The 13,696-nt window shown below is 48.8% G+C and overlaps 3 protein-coding genes across 5 annotated transcripts in view; 1 reads left to right on the top strand and 2 right to left on the bottom strand.

The window, feature by feature from the left end:
• Nucleotides 1-2,554, top strand: part of IFT172 (intraflagellar transport 172) — a 39,221-nt gene extending 36,667 nt beyond the window's left edge. For both annotated transcript variants that reach the window (XM_003411846.4, XM_064295157.1), the window contains one exon: nt 50-2,554. In XM_003411846.4, coding sequence (XP_003411894.3) covers nt 50-139 — 90 coding nt within the window. In that variant the 3' untranslated portion in view covers nt 140-2,554. The remainder of the gene's footprint in view (nt 1-49) is intronic.
• On the bottom strand, nt 500-1,679 carry KRTCAP3 (keratinocyte associated protein 3). Its single transcript, XM_023550543.2, has 5 exons — nt 1,521-1,679; nt 1,382-1,441; nt 1,007-1,213; nt 746-880; nt 500-607 (listed from the first exon to the last, which is right to left on the bottom strand). Exons 1-5 carry the CDS (start codon nt 1,677-1,679, stop codon nt 500-502), a joined length of 669 nt encoding a protein of 222 aa, XP_023406311.1.
• NRBP1 (nuclear receptor binding protein 1) lies at nt 2,054-12,868 on the bottom strand. Of its 2 annotated transcripts, none has more exons than XM_003411945.4 (18): nt 12,737-12,868; nt 9,894-10,128; nt 9,585-9,707; nt 9,274-9,375; nt 8,579-8,668; nt 8,387-8,427; nt 7,920-8,014; nt 6,347-6,430; nt 6,097-6,155; nt 5,852-5,950; nt 4,130-4,262; nt 3,839-3,944; nt 3,651-3,701; nt 3,416-3,551; nt 3,149-3,202; nt 3,002-3,065; nt 2,682-2,737; nt 2,054-2,597 (listed from the first exon to the last, which is right to left on the bottom strand). In XM_003411945.4, exons 2-18 carry the CDS (start codon nt 10,101-10,103, stop codon nt 2,493-2,495), a joined length of 1,608 nt encoding a protein of 535 aa, XP_003411993.1. In that variant the 5' UTR covers nt 10,104-10,128; nt 12,737-12,868; the 3' UTR covers nt 2,054-2,492. The 2 variants fall into 2 exon arrangements, with proteins under 2 accessions (XP_003411993.1, XP_064151228.1); XM_064295158.1 differs by having other exon boundaries at nt 9,894-10,123; nt 12,737-12,843.
• Between the last annotated feature and the right edge of the window lie 828 nt (nt 12,869-13,696).

Below are 13,696 nucleotides of genomic sequence, written 5' to 3'. Positions count from 1 at the left end.
CTCAGCAGCAGTAATGTGTTCCTCTCATTTTCTTTCCATTTGCTCACAGACTTCTCACAGCCCAGTGTGCCAGGATGTGCTGAAATTCATCAGCCAGTGGTGTGGAGGGCTACCCAGCACTAGCTTTTCCTTTCATTAGCTGATAGAGCTAAGGGAAGTTATAAACTCATTAAAGTTTTATAAGTAAGTGAGACCACTGTATTCTTTGATCAAGGTCACCCCCATCACCAGCCCAGTGCCCCTTCCCTGCAAAAGGAATCATGATTGAGTGCAAAAACAGAGAAGTTATTTTATTACAACTGTTTATACTGCCGTAGGGGTCAGGGTCCCCTGCTTAGTGGCCAACCCTTGTGAACTGAGCCTCTGGAACAGCACCTGCTTGATAGAGGGGAGAGCCCAGGTCAGAGGGGGAAGCAGCAAAGAACCAGACCCAGTTCTAAGGGCAGTTCCCTGCCCCCACTCTTACTCAGGCCACAGCCCTCATAGCCCATTACCTGTCCTAAACCCAACTTTTCTGGGATGCCTGGATTTCTTGATTTTGAATCAGTAGCTGCTCATTTTCCTGCCTTTTGCATTTAGGTGGTTCAAGCTCTGTCAGTTCCTCCAGCTGCGGAAGAGGGTGGAGTTAGTACCCTGGCCCTGAATTATAGATTAGCATCTTTTCAATGGAATCTAAACTTTTAAAGCCCTCCTCACAAGTTTCTCAGCAGGAGAGCCCAGGAACCTTCCTGCTCTTCTTCCTTACCTGCTGCTGCAGCCCTTCCTTCCTGCAGGGCCCAACCCCTCGAAGGATGAGTGCAGCCAAACAGCAGTAACCAGACAGCCCCACCTCCACTGCAGACATGACCAAAGAAGGGATCCAAAGAGCCAAGGCTGTATCCTAAAAGGCAAGGATAAAGGATGGGGACTAACAGAGTGAGGCAGGAGGAGTAAGTAGGCAAAATTAAAAGGGCAGAAGGGCCAAAGCTTTGAGGACTGCAAAAAGGATGAGAAAGAGTATGCTCACGTAGATTCTCGTGGGGTCAAAGGGGCAGTCAGCATGTCCAGACCCCTGGTCCAGTGGTACCAAAGGATCCAGCAGTCCTGGATGGCAGTCAGCGATAAGACGGCGGCCACCATTGGCCACAGTGAGTGACACAGCAAGGAGGAGGCCCAGGGAGCACGCAGCAGACAAGAGCAGATTCACCAGAGCTAGGGCCAGCAGGGCCCAGTGCTGGCAGGGGCAGAAGATCAGAGTGAGCAGCTGAGGGTGGCTAATTTTCCCACTGACTAGACACCTCAGCTTCTGATTGAGGCTCCTCCCCATTTAAAGATGGAGCTGAATCACCCCCCATTTCCCTGGGCAAAGGCTTCCTTACAAGCTCGAGAAGTCCCCTCTCACCAGTGGCGGGCAAAGAAGATTCCTGGATGCCAGGAGGGCCACAAGTCCCACGGAAACACTCTATGGAAGACACAAGGCCTGAGGCCTGCTCTGCTCTCAGCGCTCACCGCCCTCGGCCCCGCCCCACCCGTCGGCTCACCAGCAGCCCCGAGCCCACGGAGATGACATTGGCTGTGGTGTATTCTGGTGTGACGGCGCCGCGGGGATTGGCCACGTGCCGCAGGACGGTGCCGTGCAGCACGGCCCCGAGCAGCAGGTTCACGTGGCCCACCAGGATCAGCGCAAGCCCCACACTCATAAGCCGCTGGGGCCCCCGGGCCGCGTCTGTAAAGCAGGGCGGAGGGACGGGCCTGAGCCGGGGGACAGGGAAGGCACGCGGGTCGCAGGCAGCCCCAGGTTAACCTTGGGCTGTAGGATGAGCAGAGGAAGAGAAGTCGCAGGGGAGTCGGAAGGGCCGGAAATTACCGAATCTGCAGAGGCGGCGGCACCTCATCCTGCTCCTACACGCCTCGCCGCCGCCGGGCAGCCCTACCTGGTTCTGGCCCCGCCCCGCGGCCTGCGGCCCAGTTCCGCCCCGATTACTACCTGAAGGAAGCCCAACCACCGCGCCCCTGGCGGCGGGCTCGGATCCCCGCTCCCCCTAGCGGGTAAGGCCAAACACACACGACGCTTTTAGCAAAAAGTAGACTTTTATTACAGCAGCAACTGAGGTGAACCCAATGGCCCCCCGAGGGCCACCACTGCAGCACCACCCTTCTCTCCCGCCCGTCTGCCCCAGCGGGATTGCAGAATTCAGCTCTCCCAGTGCCCGCGGGCCTGCTTTCCACATAGGCTGGGCGGGAGCCAGCAGGTCAGCTACTAGCCCCCAACTAGAAGGTGGCTGCTGAGAAGGCCCAGGCCCACGTCTGTGCAAAACAAGTAAACAAAGTGCAGAGGGGAGGAAGAGAAGGAGCAGAGGAGGATGATGCTCAGAACCAGGGAGTCCCCAAAGCCCTCCGAAGGAGAGACAGGGCTTCACAGGGTAATACTGACTGGGGGGAGGGGGTCAAGAGGGCTGTCGCACATCTAGTGACAGCCGCAGCTCAGATTAGGGGCCTGGCCCAAGTGAGCTCTAAGAGGAGACGGTGACAGCGGCTGAGTTGAGGGTGCTGTTCCTGGCAAAATTGAACTTGTTCAGAGTCTCCTCTAGCAGAGAAGTCAGTCGGCTCTGGTCAGCCTAGGGGAGAGAGCTCAGTGAGACAGGGCCTGAGAGAAAAGGAGGAATGGAGGCAGCCAGGGCAGATGAAGGAAGGAACCTCACCTCGCTAATGAAGCCCAGCTGCACCAGCTCAGCTGCCAACTCTGGGATGTTCTCATCTGACAGCGAGAGAAACAGGAGAGGTTGAGGAAAGTATGGAGTGAGGGACACAGAACTCTTAAAATAGCCCTAATCAGGTTACCCTGGCTAGAAAAGAATGGTACAAGCAAAACTGTCAGATCCACCCACCAATTTTAGGGGCTAAGATATTCATTCTGTGTTAGTCAATGTGTTATTATTGCCTTGTCATCTCCACCACCCCTGATTATGTCCCTCAGGGGTAAGGCTCATAGACTCTCCATCTTCCGAGGGAAAGGACTCACTTGGCATGAGGTCACAGCTCAGGTGCCGGTTCAGTTTGTCCTCCAGCTTCAACAGAAGCGTCAGCTGGAGGATAAAACAGATAATGAGGCTTCTCTCCCCCTCCCCCTGGCCACCCAGCCCGGTGCAGCCCTGGCCCTGAGCATTACATGGTGTTTGACTCCCTCCTCCACTGACTCAATGTTGCACTGCATCAGCACCACCTAGGAAGAGAGGGCAGAGAGGGTCACTAAAGTAGAGACCAGTCCGTTAAAAACCCTCAGCCCTCGGAAGTCTTTCCAGCTCTTAGGACATGGCTGCCGGGAAGCTGACATATATTCGTTTTTTCCTCTAAAGGACAAAGCCTTATTTGAGATGTCCTCTCTGCCTCCATTCTACTATGACCACCAAGACACCCATACCCACGTAGCCCCTACCTTGCGGGTCTCCACCTCAGCTGGTTCAGGTGTTGGAGTCTTGACAGAGGGAGGCACCACGGGGGATGTCACCTCCTCCTGCTGTGGCTGCTGGGGCCGAGGCAGCCCAAAGGCTGTCAGGGGGTAGATTCCATTTCTGGTGGGAGATGAAGACAGGTCACATGGGTTCTATGAACGTCTTAGGACACTCACCCCTGCTTCCTCAAGGAAGCCCGTCTTCTGCCTATTCTCTCACCTGACATCTTCAAGGAATTTATCCAATTCCAGAGCTGGTGACTGCGAGTACCTAGAAAAGAGAAGAGAGAAAAAAAGATGAAAGGAAGGAAACAAAATAGCAGATTCAACCATTCCCAGAGAATGGGCAGTTTACAGAACCCTCATAGTGGTACCAACCAATCTGTCCCTCTTTAGTTAGTTACTCACAAAGTCTGAATCGGTTCTCTTCCTGGCCCTGCAAGGATTTCCGCCAGTACAGCACTGGTATCCATGTTTTTGGTGATCTCCTCCAGAGCATTCTCTGGGATCATGTCTGAAGGATATGATGGAGCACGATGTTATGGAGGGATAGCCAGATTAAGATCCCTTAATGTCACAGAAGGCATGGGTTTCCTGTCAGGCAAGGAATCTCTTTGGAAATAGTAAAGAGAGCATGCCAGTGATGGTCACAAGGCTCCAGATTAGAAGAAGACTCCTAGCAGAGCCAAAGCAACTCACGCTGGTGTCCCACAGTGCTGTGGGCAGCAAGGAGTTTGAGCGAGGGCACCTCAAACAGTGCTGGGTGGAACAGAAGTTCTCTGGCTGTTGGTCTGCGGGCAGGCTCAGATTGCAGGCACTTTTGAATGAACTCCTAGAAAAGGGAACAAGGAACTAGAGCAGACATCTGGCAAATACTCCATCATATTCATCTTCATATCCCTCATTACATTTAGCACAAGATTTTGTACATAGTAGATACTTAGTACTTGAGTGAACAAACTGAGAAATGTATCTGAAAGGGCTTTGAAAACTGTAAGGGATTATTCGAAATACATCATTCACTCTTTCTGGTTTTAATTATTTTTCTGCTTTCTAACCACAAGCTTTCTTTTTCTTTACTATTCAAACTTATAATTTTTTTTTTCCTTATTTCCTACCTCTGCCCTCCTAGCCCACTTACCGCCTATCTTCTTCTCCAACCCTCACCAAACTTAGCTTCTCTCTCCCCAGATTTACCCACTGTGATGAGTAATATTCACCATCCTTTTTATTTGCCAAGTGTAGAACCACAATTTCTTTGGTCCACTATAATCATTTATTGAATCCACTGGTTTCCTCCATGCTTCCCCTAAACCACCTCCTTTCTATCTCCCATAGTCCCATGACAACTAGCCTGCTTTCCTACTTTCATTCTTGAATGCCAACAAGGTCACATACCTAAATCTTTTACTTGGATATCCTACCCTAGTGCTGAACTAGAAACTTGGTCCATATTAGCCTCATGACTTCCCACTAGCCTTCCTACTCCTATTATATTTATCTACTGAATTACCAACTCTTCTCATTTGCACCTTTTCTGTCCAGTCTCTACTTACTGTATCTATCGACTGATTCAAAACCCTTACAGCCTTTATATCTTAGCTCATTATTTTAAGATGCCTTCCCTAGTTAAAACTGTATAAATACCAAATCCCAAATGATTGATCTGATTAGTTCATATTGATCAATTTCTTTAAAAATACCAAGATAAGAGTGTATACCAATGGCCTGGGGTAACCACCAAATTAGGTTTCCTCCATGTCACCACCCCCCCCCCCAAAAAAAAACTCATTGCTGTCAAGTAGATGCCAACTCATAGTGACCCTATAGGACAGAGTAGAACTGCTCCATTTGGTTTTCAAGGCTATAAATCTTTACAGGAGCAGGCTGCCATGTCTTTCTCCTATGGAGTGGCTGCTGGGTTCAAACTGCTGACCTTTTGGTTAGCAGCAAAGTGCTTAACCGCTGTGCCACCAGGGCGCCGTACCTCCATCTTAAAAAAAAAAAAATCTTTTGCCGTCGAGTTGATTCCAACTCACAGCAACCCTGTAAGACAGAGTAGAGCTGCCCCATAGGGTTTCCAAGGAGTGGCTGGTGGATTTGAACTGCCGACCTTTTGGTTAGTAGCTTGATCTCTTAACCACTGTGCCACCAAGGCTCTACTTCCATGTTAGACATACCTAATTAACCCATAACCTTTAAACCCAGTATTACTCATCTTAACCCCCCAACCTATCTGTATACAAAAAAAAATGGTAGGCACCACCTAATGGAATATTAACTGTTTCTGTCTATCATTTCTGTTTTCTGTTCCCTTCCCTTGCTCTTAGAAGAGCACATACTCCCAGCAGGTAGATAGGAAGGAAAACCTGAAGATATCTGAAAGTCTGTAAATGAGGGAGTGAGCCTTAAGATCCTTACCCTCTGTAATGGGTCTTCTAGAAGCTGGATGGCACTGCTAATGGCTTCCTGTGGCACATATGAGGACTCTCCATTGCCCTGAATCTCCAGCACTGCCATCTGCAGTGAAGGGGAAAAGAACTAAGAACCTCTGTGCTCCCACAATCACTTCCTCAAGACCAGCACCTTACCTATCCTCCCTCCTCCCTTTCCTCTCTCACCTTCTAATCTGACCCTGCTTCTTCCCTCCCTTCTAATCTCCTCACCTCCAATGCACACATCCCAAAGGAGTAGATGTCCACTGCTGTTGTCACATTAGTGACTTCTAGGAAAAACAGAAAAGGCTGGAGTGAATAAGGAGACTAGAAATGGGAGGTGGCAGAAATGCCTCTTAAAAAAACTCTTTGTATGCTAGCACTGAAGGACTAAAGTCTGAGTTATGTTACCTCTGTACCTCAGGTTATAAGGTGGAAAAACTGGGAGACGAGGACAAGGCAGAGAAACTGGGTGCCTCACCTCCATACTCTGGTGCAAAGAAGTGTAGATTCTTCTGCTCTTCTCGACAAGTCTTCACGTGATTGTTGATAGTGTCAGGAGCCACTGGGAATAGGGGAAATACCCACAATCTGACAACCATCAAGGAAGCATATTCTCACTCCCAAGAGAGGCCCCCAAAAGCCAAACTCTCCTGAAGTCTCCTTTCTAACCCTCAACAGGCACAAACCTATCCCATTGCCCATTTTGAACTACAAACCAAATGGGATCACCGCTGACTTCCCCTTTTTCAGGCCTGCTACTTCTCATCTAAGGTCCCTAACTCAGTAGCAACATCAGCTCCATACTAAATTAACAGGTATCATGGGGCTTTGGGCTAGTCAAGAAGCAACACAGTCTAGAGAAAAACTTCATTTGTGGCCTGCTCATTTCCCCAAATTCCAGGTCCGTCTAACCTCTGATCACATTAAACTGTTTGGCTTTGGTTCTTTCATTCATCCTGTAAATGTCATAAAAACGTAAGCAGCCCTTCCTAATCTGGGACAATTAGAGACCTCAAGAACTTGGATAATGAAGGGTAAGAAGCATTAACATACAAACCAAGTAGATAGCCCCCTTCTTACCATCTTGGCTGACAGAAACTCAAAAATAGCTCAGAACTGAGGTAATACCCTTGAATACATTTTACTTTTAATCCAAAACTTTTCAGACCCGTACTCTACCCCCTTACTCTCAATACTGCCTGCCACAGGCTGAAATGAGGAACCAGGGCCAGGCCCAATTTGGACTCACTCAGGTCATAAACAATGACTACAAATCACACAGTCTAGGAGCACAGCCTGATGATGAAAGGGAATGAGAATCCAAGAGGTAAGCGGCCAGCCAGGCAGAATCCACAGGAAACAAGCAGGTTATGGTGGAGCAAGCGGGTGCAGGGCTGGGAGGCAAAAGCTAAGCAGGCACAATTAGGCAGGGGAAGCAAGGGAAGAGGGGCTCGCTCCCACGACTGCACACGCTGAGCAGCCGCAAAAGGGAGCAGAGGGAGCACAAACCGAGAGCCCCAAGTGGGGCAGAGGGAGCTCTCACCATTAGCAAAAATCCTATGAAAGACTGTTGGGAACAGAGCAGCCCGTAAGCGGGAGGGAGGAAAACAGAGAAAAGTTGTGAGCAATGGAGCAGCCAAGCCCCAGACAAATGGACACACAGCCATCACGCGGACACGGCACACGGAAATGCTGCACACTGCACACGGATACACAGCAAATGAATGCACTCGCAGCGGGCACAGCCTGCAGCCTCCTTTGGTAGGGTCTGGCCCCTGGGGCTCAAATCAGACCTCACACCTCTCTCTTGCCCGCTCCCAATCTCCTGTCTGTATTAACCCCAGTTTCTCTCCATGAAGGTACAAGATTATACCCTATCCTCTCTCTCTACTAATTAACTGGCCTCTATGAATTACCGCTTACAAGGTACTTTCTCTTATCACCAGCCCACACTTCATATTTTGCTCTGTTCTCCCCCATTCCTTTCATCTTACCCCCATGGTTCCCAAATTCCCGAGGCTCCCCTGCCCAGAAGCTCTCCCTCCCCTCACCAGAGCCAATCTTGATGAGTCCGTTGTGCTGGATGAAGATGGTGTCACAGGTCAGGTTCCCATGGATGATGGGGGGGTCACAGGAGTGCAGGTAGCTGTGGGGGCACTGGGCTGTTAGAGGGACCACTGGGACATGAAGGGCAGGGGGAACCCAAGGGTTAAGAGGAGCAAGGGCCAGGTCTCCTGCTGGTCACCACAAAGATAATCCCCACACCCTGAATCTCCATTATGCCTAATGATTTAAATAGCTGGATACGCACTAGGAGAAAGAGTTAGGAGGGAGAAAGTATTATGGTTAGGGCATTAGGATGAATGCTCAAAAAGACCCACAGGGGCCTAATCTTGACAGTGTATGACTCAAAGAAAGTGGGGAGAGGCAGAAAAGAACAGCAGAGTAGTACCCTGAAATCAGTTTGGAGGAACTAAATCAGGAAATACAGGAAAGAAACTAACCAGACACAACTTACCTTAAGGCAGAGAGGATTTGTGTGCACCAGCGTTTCCAAGCCTGGAATAGGGTATGGTCCGAGGGTCAGCAGTAATCCCTCTCTCAACGCCCCACTCACCAGTTCCCTTCATCCCTTCCTGATCAGCATCCTAATCAGCAACCTTTTTTAAACTCACACCAGCCTAACACTTTGTCAGCTTTCCCTTCATACCTTTTCATTCATAGTCTTGTGGTTCTTTTTAGTCTTCTTCAGAAACTGCTTAAGACTGCCAGATGACATGTATTCTGTGATAAAAATGACCTGGGGAGGCAAAGGATACAAGTAAGGCCTTATAGTAGAAATGATCCCTTACCTGGTGGCATATACACCAGATATATACTCAGAAAGTTTTTTTTTTCCCCCCTATTTTTGTTTTTAGCATGACTTCCTTGGAATTAATAGGACAATGAAAGACTACCATGCAATAAGAGATATGGCAAGGAGAAAGCAAAAATTTCCTTCACTTGTGTCCGGTCTATAACAAGACTAAAGGCAGAGATGGTAGTCAAAGCCCTACTCTTATCCCCACCGTAACTGATTCCAGTTTTGTTTCAAAACTACCTTGTTTTATGAGACTAAATGGGCACACCAGCCTAGGGGCAAGGACGAGAAGGCAGGAGGGGACAGGAAAGCTGATAATGGGCAACCCAAGGTCGAGAGGCAAGAGCGCTGACATGTCGTGGGGTTGGCAACCAATTTCACAAAACAATATGTGTATTGTTTAATGAGAAACTATTTTGCTCTGTAAATCTTCATCTAAAGTACAATAAAAATTTTTAAAAAACTACCTTGTTTTAATCTCTGGATATAAGAACAATAAATGTAGCTAGTCCCTGCAATAAGAAAATACCAGGAAGAGTTCTTACCCTGGACTTGTTCTCTTTAATGTCGGCCCAATACTTATGAAACTTAACAATGTTGAGATGTTCCAGCTGAATCAGATTATCAAACACAGCACGGACCTTCTCCTGGGAGTGGGGAGACAGTGGGATAACAGCATTCAGAAATCACTGCAATAATCTTGAAAAGTCTATTACATTACATCCCATTCCCTATCCCTCGCCAGAAATGATCTAACCCCAATACACCCTCCTCACAGTCAGCTTCGCAAGACTAGGCCCACTCTAACATCAGTGTCCTAATACCCCCAAGGCCCCATCCCTTCACCGCCACCTACCTCCTGTAGTTTGTAGTTCTTGCGCTCAGAGAACTGTACCTCATTCCACACAACCTCTACACCCTCCTCTGTATCCATGGCCAAGTATGCACTGTCAATACCTGGTACATTCCGCTGATTCACCTAGGAAGAAATTCAAATGAAAAGAAAGTAAAGTTACCTCATGAACCCTCCATTTCAATACTCCATTTGATCATCTTTTCTTAGCCCCCAGCCTGTTGAAGTTTGGTCTGCCCCTTTGAGACTTTTGCCCCTCTAGTTCTCACCTTAGAATTCATTCTCCCAAGAGTGCCGTTACCACCGCCTTACCTCTTCTCGCCTCTTCTGCCAGCGACCACAAGGTGACTCTTCCAAGATCTCAGACTCATCTTCACTTTCTTCTTCCTCCTCTGGGGAGGCAGCTGAAGTTGTGGAGGTCACGGGAGGTGACACTGACGTCAGGCCAGGAGCTGAGGATGAGGATTCTACCTTTGCATCTGAGCCACTGCTGAGTACCGTCTGGGACTCCCCCTCCGACATGCTGGAAGGAACACTCAGTCCTGCACTGGTTGGGCAAGGAGGGAAGGGGAAGGTAGAGGGTATCAAGACAGATCTATAAAAATAATCCTAATAACCTTATTTGAAAGAAAATTAAAAAAAAAACCTCCTTTGTTTCCAAAATGAGAATTAATGCTGCTTGAATATTCAAACATTAACTATTCTCCTAAGACTAGTCTAGAGAAGGGGAGGAAGTATAACCCCACCTAGTAAGATCCAAGTAAACAGCAAAAATATTCATCCAATAGCCTTTCCTTTCAGAGCACCCAAGTTCAGAACAGATGAGTGTGAACTCCAAAATGTTCTACTGATCTAACACTTAGGCTGACTTTATCCAGCTGAAACTCTTAGTTGATTTACCCAGCTAGAACTAAACTTGGCATTCACTATCCATCCTCCTAGACACAGAACAAGCCTACCAATCCATGGTGAGGCTATCCTTGGTCCAAGTGACTGGCAGAGGTTAGTGACCTCACCCCTAATGACCTTAAAAATGTGAGTGTGGCTAATGAGTACTGGTTAGCAACATTTTTTTTTCATTCATTCATGCAACAAATGTTTATTAAGCACTTATCATGGGCCAAGCACTGGGCTATCTGCTTGAGATATAATAGTGAACAAAATAAATGAGATCCCCCGAACGCATGTAGTCACAAATTCAAAGCAGTTCTAAGACTTTGTTTCCAGTTTCCATTTCATTCACATGGCTTAAACATTCCTAAGTTTCCATGCTTTGGGGCATTGAATCTGACAAATAACTTAAGATACAGCCTTTGTAAAAGAAAGTACTGTATAGTATAAAATTTCTCAGAACATGGCTGAGAAAAAGAACTCTTAAAAAGAATTCTAAGAAAAAGAATCCTTAAAAGCGAAATGTCACTAACTTCCAGAAAGTCAAAAGACAATCACTGAATGTTATTCCCTATCTCTAAGAACAAAGGCTGTGAAGGAGTTGGAACCTGTGTGTGCTGGGTCAAGGCAATGCTCTTTAGTATAAAACTGATATTCTGAAAAGTAAATTTGCTCCTCTTAGTTCAGAATGCCAGGAGCCTCCAAGCAACACCAATATTTTGAAAAGTCCACATTTCTTTTTTAGAACTCTCTGATGCCCACTTCTGCCCACCCATACCCCCAACTCACACTATATTCAACCCAAGTCCAGAAATTTCTATTAGATGAAATTCTAGTAAACACCAAGAAGCAACAAGGCAGGACAGAGAAAATCTGGTAAGATACTCTTTCTCCATGTTATTTTCTAAGTCCTGGCTTCCCAAAGAGATTTCACTCAGCCAAGCCGCGAAACCACGCCTTAATAATCTACCAGAGATCATTCTCCTTCTTCCCATGAAAAGTAGCTAAGAAAATGGATAAGAAAGTTTGTATCGGTTAATTTCTAGAGCAACTATAATCAATGAATGCATCTGGTATGTGGAACAGCTAAGAAAAATTTCCAGCTAGATTATAATAGGAAATATCAGTGGAATTCAGGAGCCCAGGTGGCGCAGTGGTTAAAGTGCTGGGCCGCTAACCAAGAGTCCACGCTTCAAACCCACCAGGGCACAGACAACTACTAATCGACAGTAGGGCACAAGAGAAGAGGAGCTTTCATCAAAGAGATGCCCTTAAAATGTGCTTGTCCCTTCCCTCCCCAGTCTTTTCCCAGTAGCGGTTAAGAGCTTGGCTGCTAACCAAAAGGTTGGCAGTTCGAATCCACCAACCGCTCCTTGGAAACCCTATGGGGCAGCTCTACTTGGTTCTCCAGGGTCACTAAGAGTCGGAATCCACTCAACTGCAACGGGTTTGTTTTTTTGTTAGTGTTTGGCCTGTGACAGGCACTCGAATGAATGTCTGTTGAATTTACGCCCATAGGGGAATCTCCTCGCTGCCTCCAGTCACCTCAAGATGCACAGTATGTTCACTTCTGAGCAGTGTAGGTCGTCCCGCTAAGTTTTTCTCAGAGACTTTCATTTACTGAACTGTCGCCCCTCTGTGTTTCAACTCCTCAGCAACAGCTCGCAGGCCCGGGCCTCTCCTGAGCTGACCAAAAAGGTCCGAGACCCGCAAAACTGTCCAGTCAGAAATAAAGCAAGCTCTAGAGAAGAAGAGGCCCTCCGAATTTCGCATTCCAACAGGTCGCCCTGCCCGGTGTCTGGAACAGCGCGGCCCGCAGGCCCCAAAGTGCGCTGCGGCCACCTCATCAAAGGCCAGCGGGCTGGCGGGCGGCGCCGTCAGGGCGGAGGCCACGCCCCCGCGCAGCCAGCGCGCCGGCCGCAGCGCTTCCGCAGGCCGCCGGGCCCGCACCGCCCGCCCGCCCCGCCCCCGCCCGTCGGCCCCGCCCTCGTCAGCCAGAGTTCGAAGCGAACGTCAGGGCCCTCCCGACCCGCGCGGGCGGAATTCCGGGCCGCCTCCACTCCGAGGAGGTTGAGGAGGGCCAGGCAGGGACTGTGGGGCAGAGGCGACCCCCGGGCTCAGGCGGGCCGGCCCGGGCTTCCGAGTGAGCAAGGCCGCCTTCAGGCACCCGCCTGCCGGGGTCCAACGCCCTGGGGCTCGGAAGCCGATCCTTTCGTCCCCTTGCCGACCTCCCACCCGATTCCCTCGTTCCCTTCTGCGCTCACCTCCGGACACCGCTCCCCGCAGCCTGCGCTTCAGCTCCAGCTCGGGTTCCGGGGCCCCGGATCAGAGAGACTCCCTCACAGCTGCGCTCCACAGCGCAACCGAACTACGGGCCCCGCCCTCGCGGCGTCCTGACCAACAGATGGGCGGTGCCGCACTGCCTTAGGTTTCCATTGGACAAGGCGGCTGAGTGGGCGGTGCCCAGTTTAGAGGGTCAGTGGGAGGGAGTCTTCAACCGGGCCTCTTCCCCTTGAGCCGGTCTGGCGGGGGCCGCTCGGGGAGTTCGGCCTTTTCCATTCCACCTGGGGACCTCTTCTCTGTCCACCCCTGTACCCAGTCCAGGAACCCCCGGTGATTCTGCTAGACAAAGATCTCCCCTGTCTTCTTGAAGGCGCCATGACAGTTCTAATCCGACCAAAAGACAAAAGGAGCGAAAGTCTGAGAGGAGCGTCCACCCACTTTATTTAGGGATGAGGCAGTGGCCAGGACACCAATTCCTCAGAAAGCTTTAGGAAAAAAAAAAATCACTACGCTTTGTGATTGCATAGTACTGTTATTTGCCAAAACTTTGCAAGAGCATTTCATAAATGTTATTTGATGATTTTCAGAAGAACTCATTGAAATTTTATCATTGATAGTCGACAAATACAAAAATAAAAACTGAATAAAAGGCACTAAACTATCCAAAGTTAGGTTGATGACAGCCAAAACCAGAATCTGAAATAAGATTCACCAAAGAAGACCTCATTGAGAAGATATTTGGAGAACTTAGATTGGGTGAGGTGTAAAAAATGGATTTTGGGTGAACCCATTGATCCCAGAAAAGTATATGCAGAGCCTAAAGGATGGAAGTTCAATTTGCCATTAGACATATACACCGGAGGGGAGAAGATAAGCCAATCACCAGAATTTGGGAATGTCATAATCACCAAATTTCACTGTCCTAAAGAGAATCTAATCCT

This window comes from Loxodonta africana, chromosome 12 (assembly GCF_030014295.1).
Source record: "Loxodonta africana isolate mLoxAfr1 chromosome 12, mLoxAfr1.hap2, whole genome shotgun sequence".
Lineage (NCBI taxonomy): Eukaryota > Metazoa > Chordata > Mammalia > Proboscidea > Elephantidae > Loxodonta > Loxodonta africana.
The sequence above is the reverse complement of the archived record's forward strand: the minus strand, read 5'-3'. Positions and strand labels throughout refer to the sequence as shown.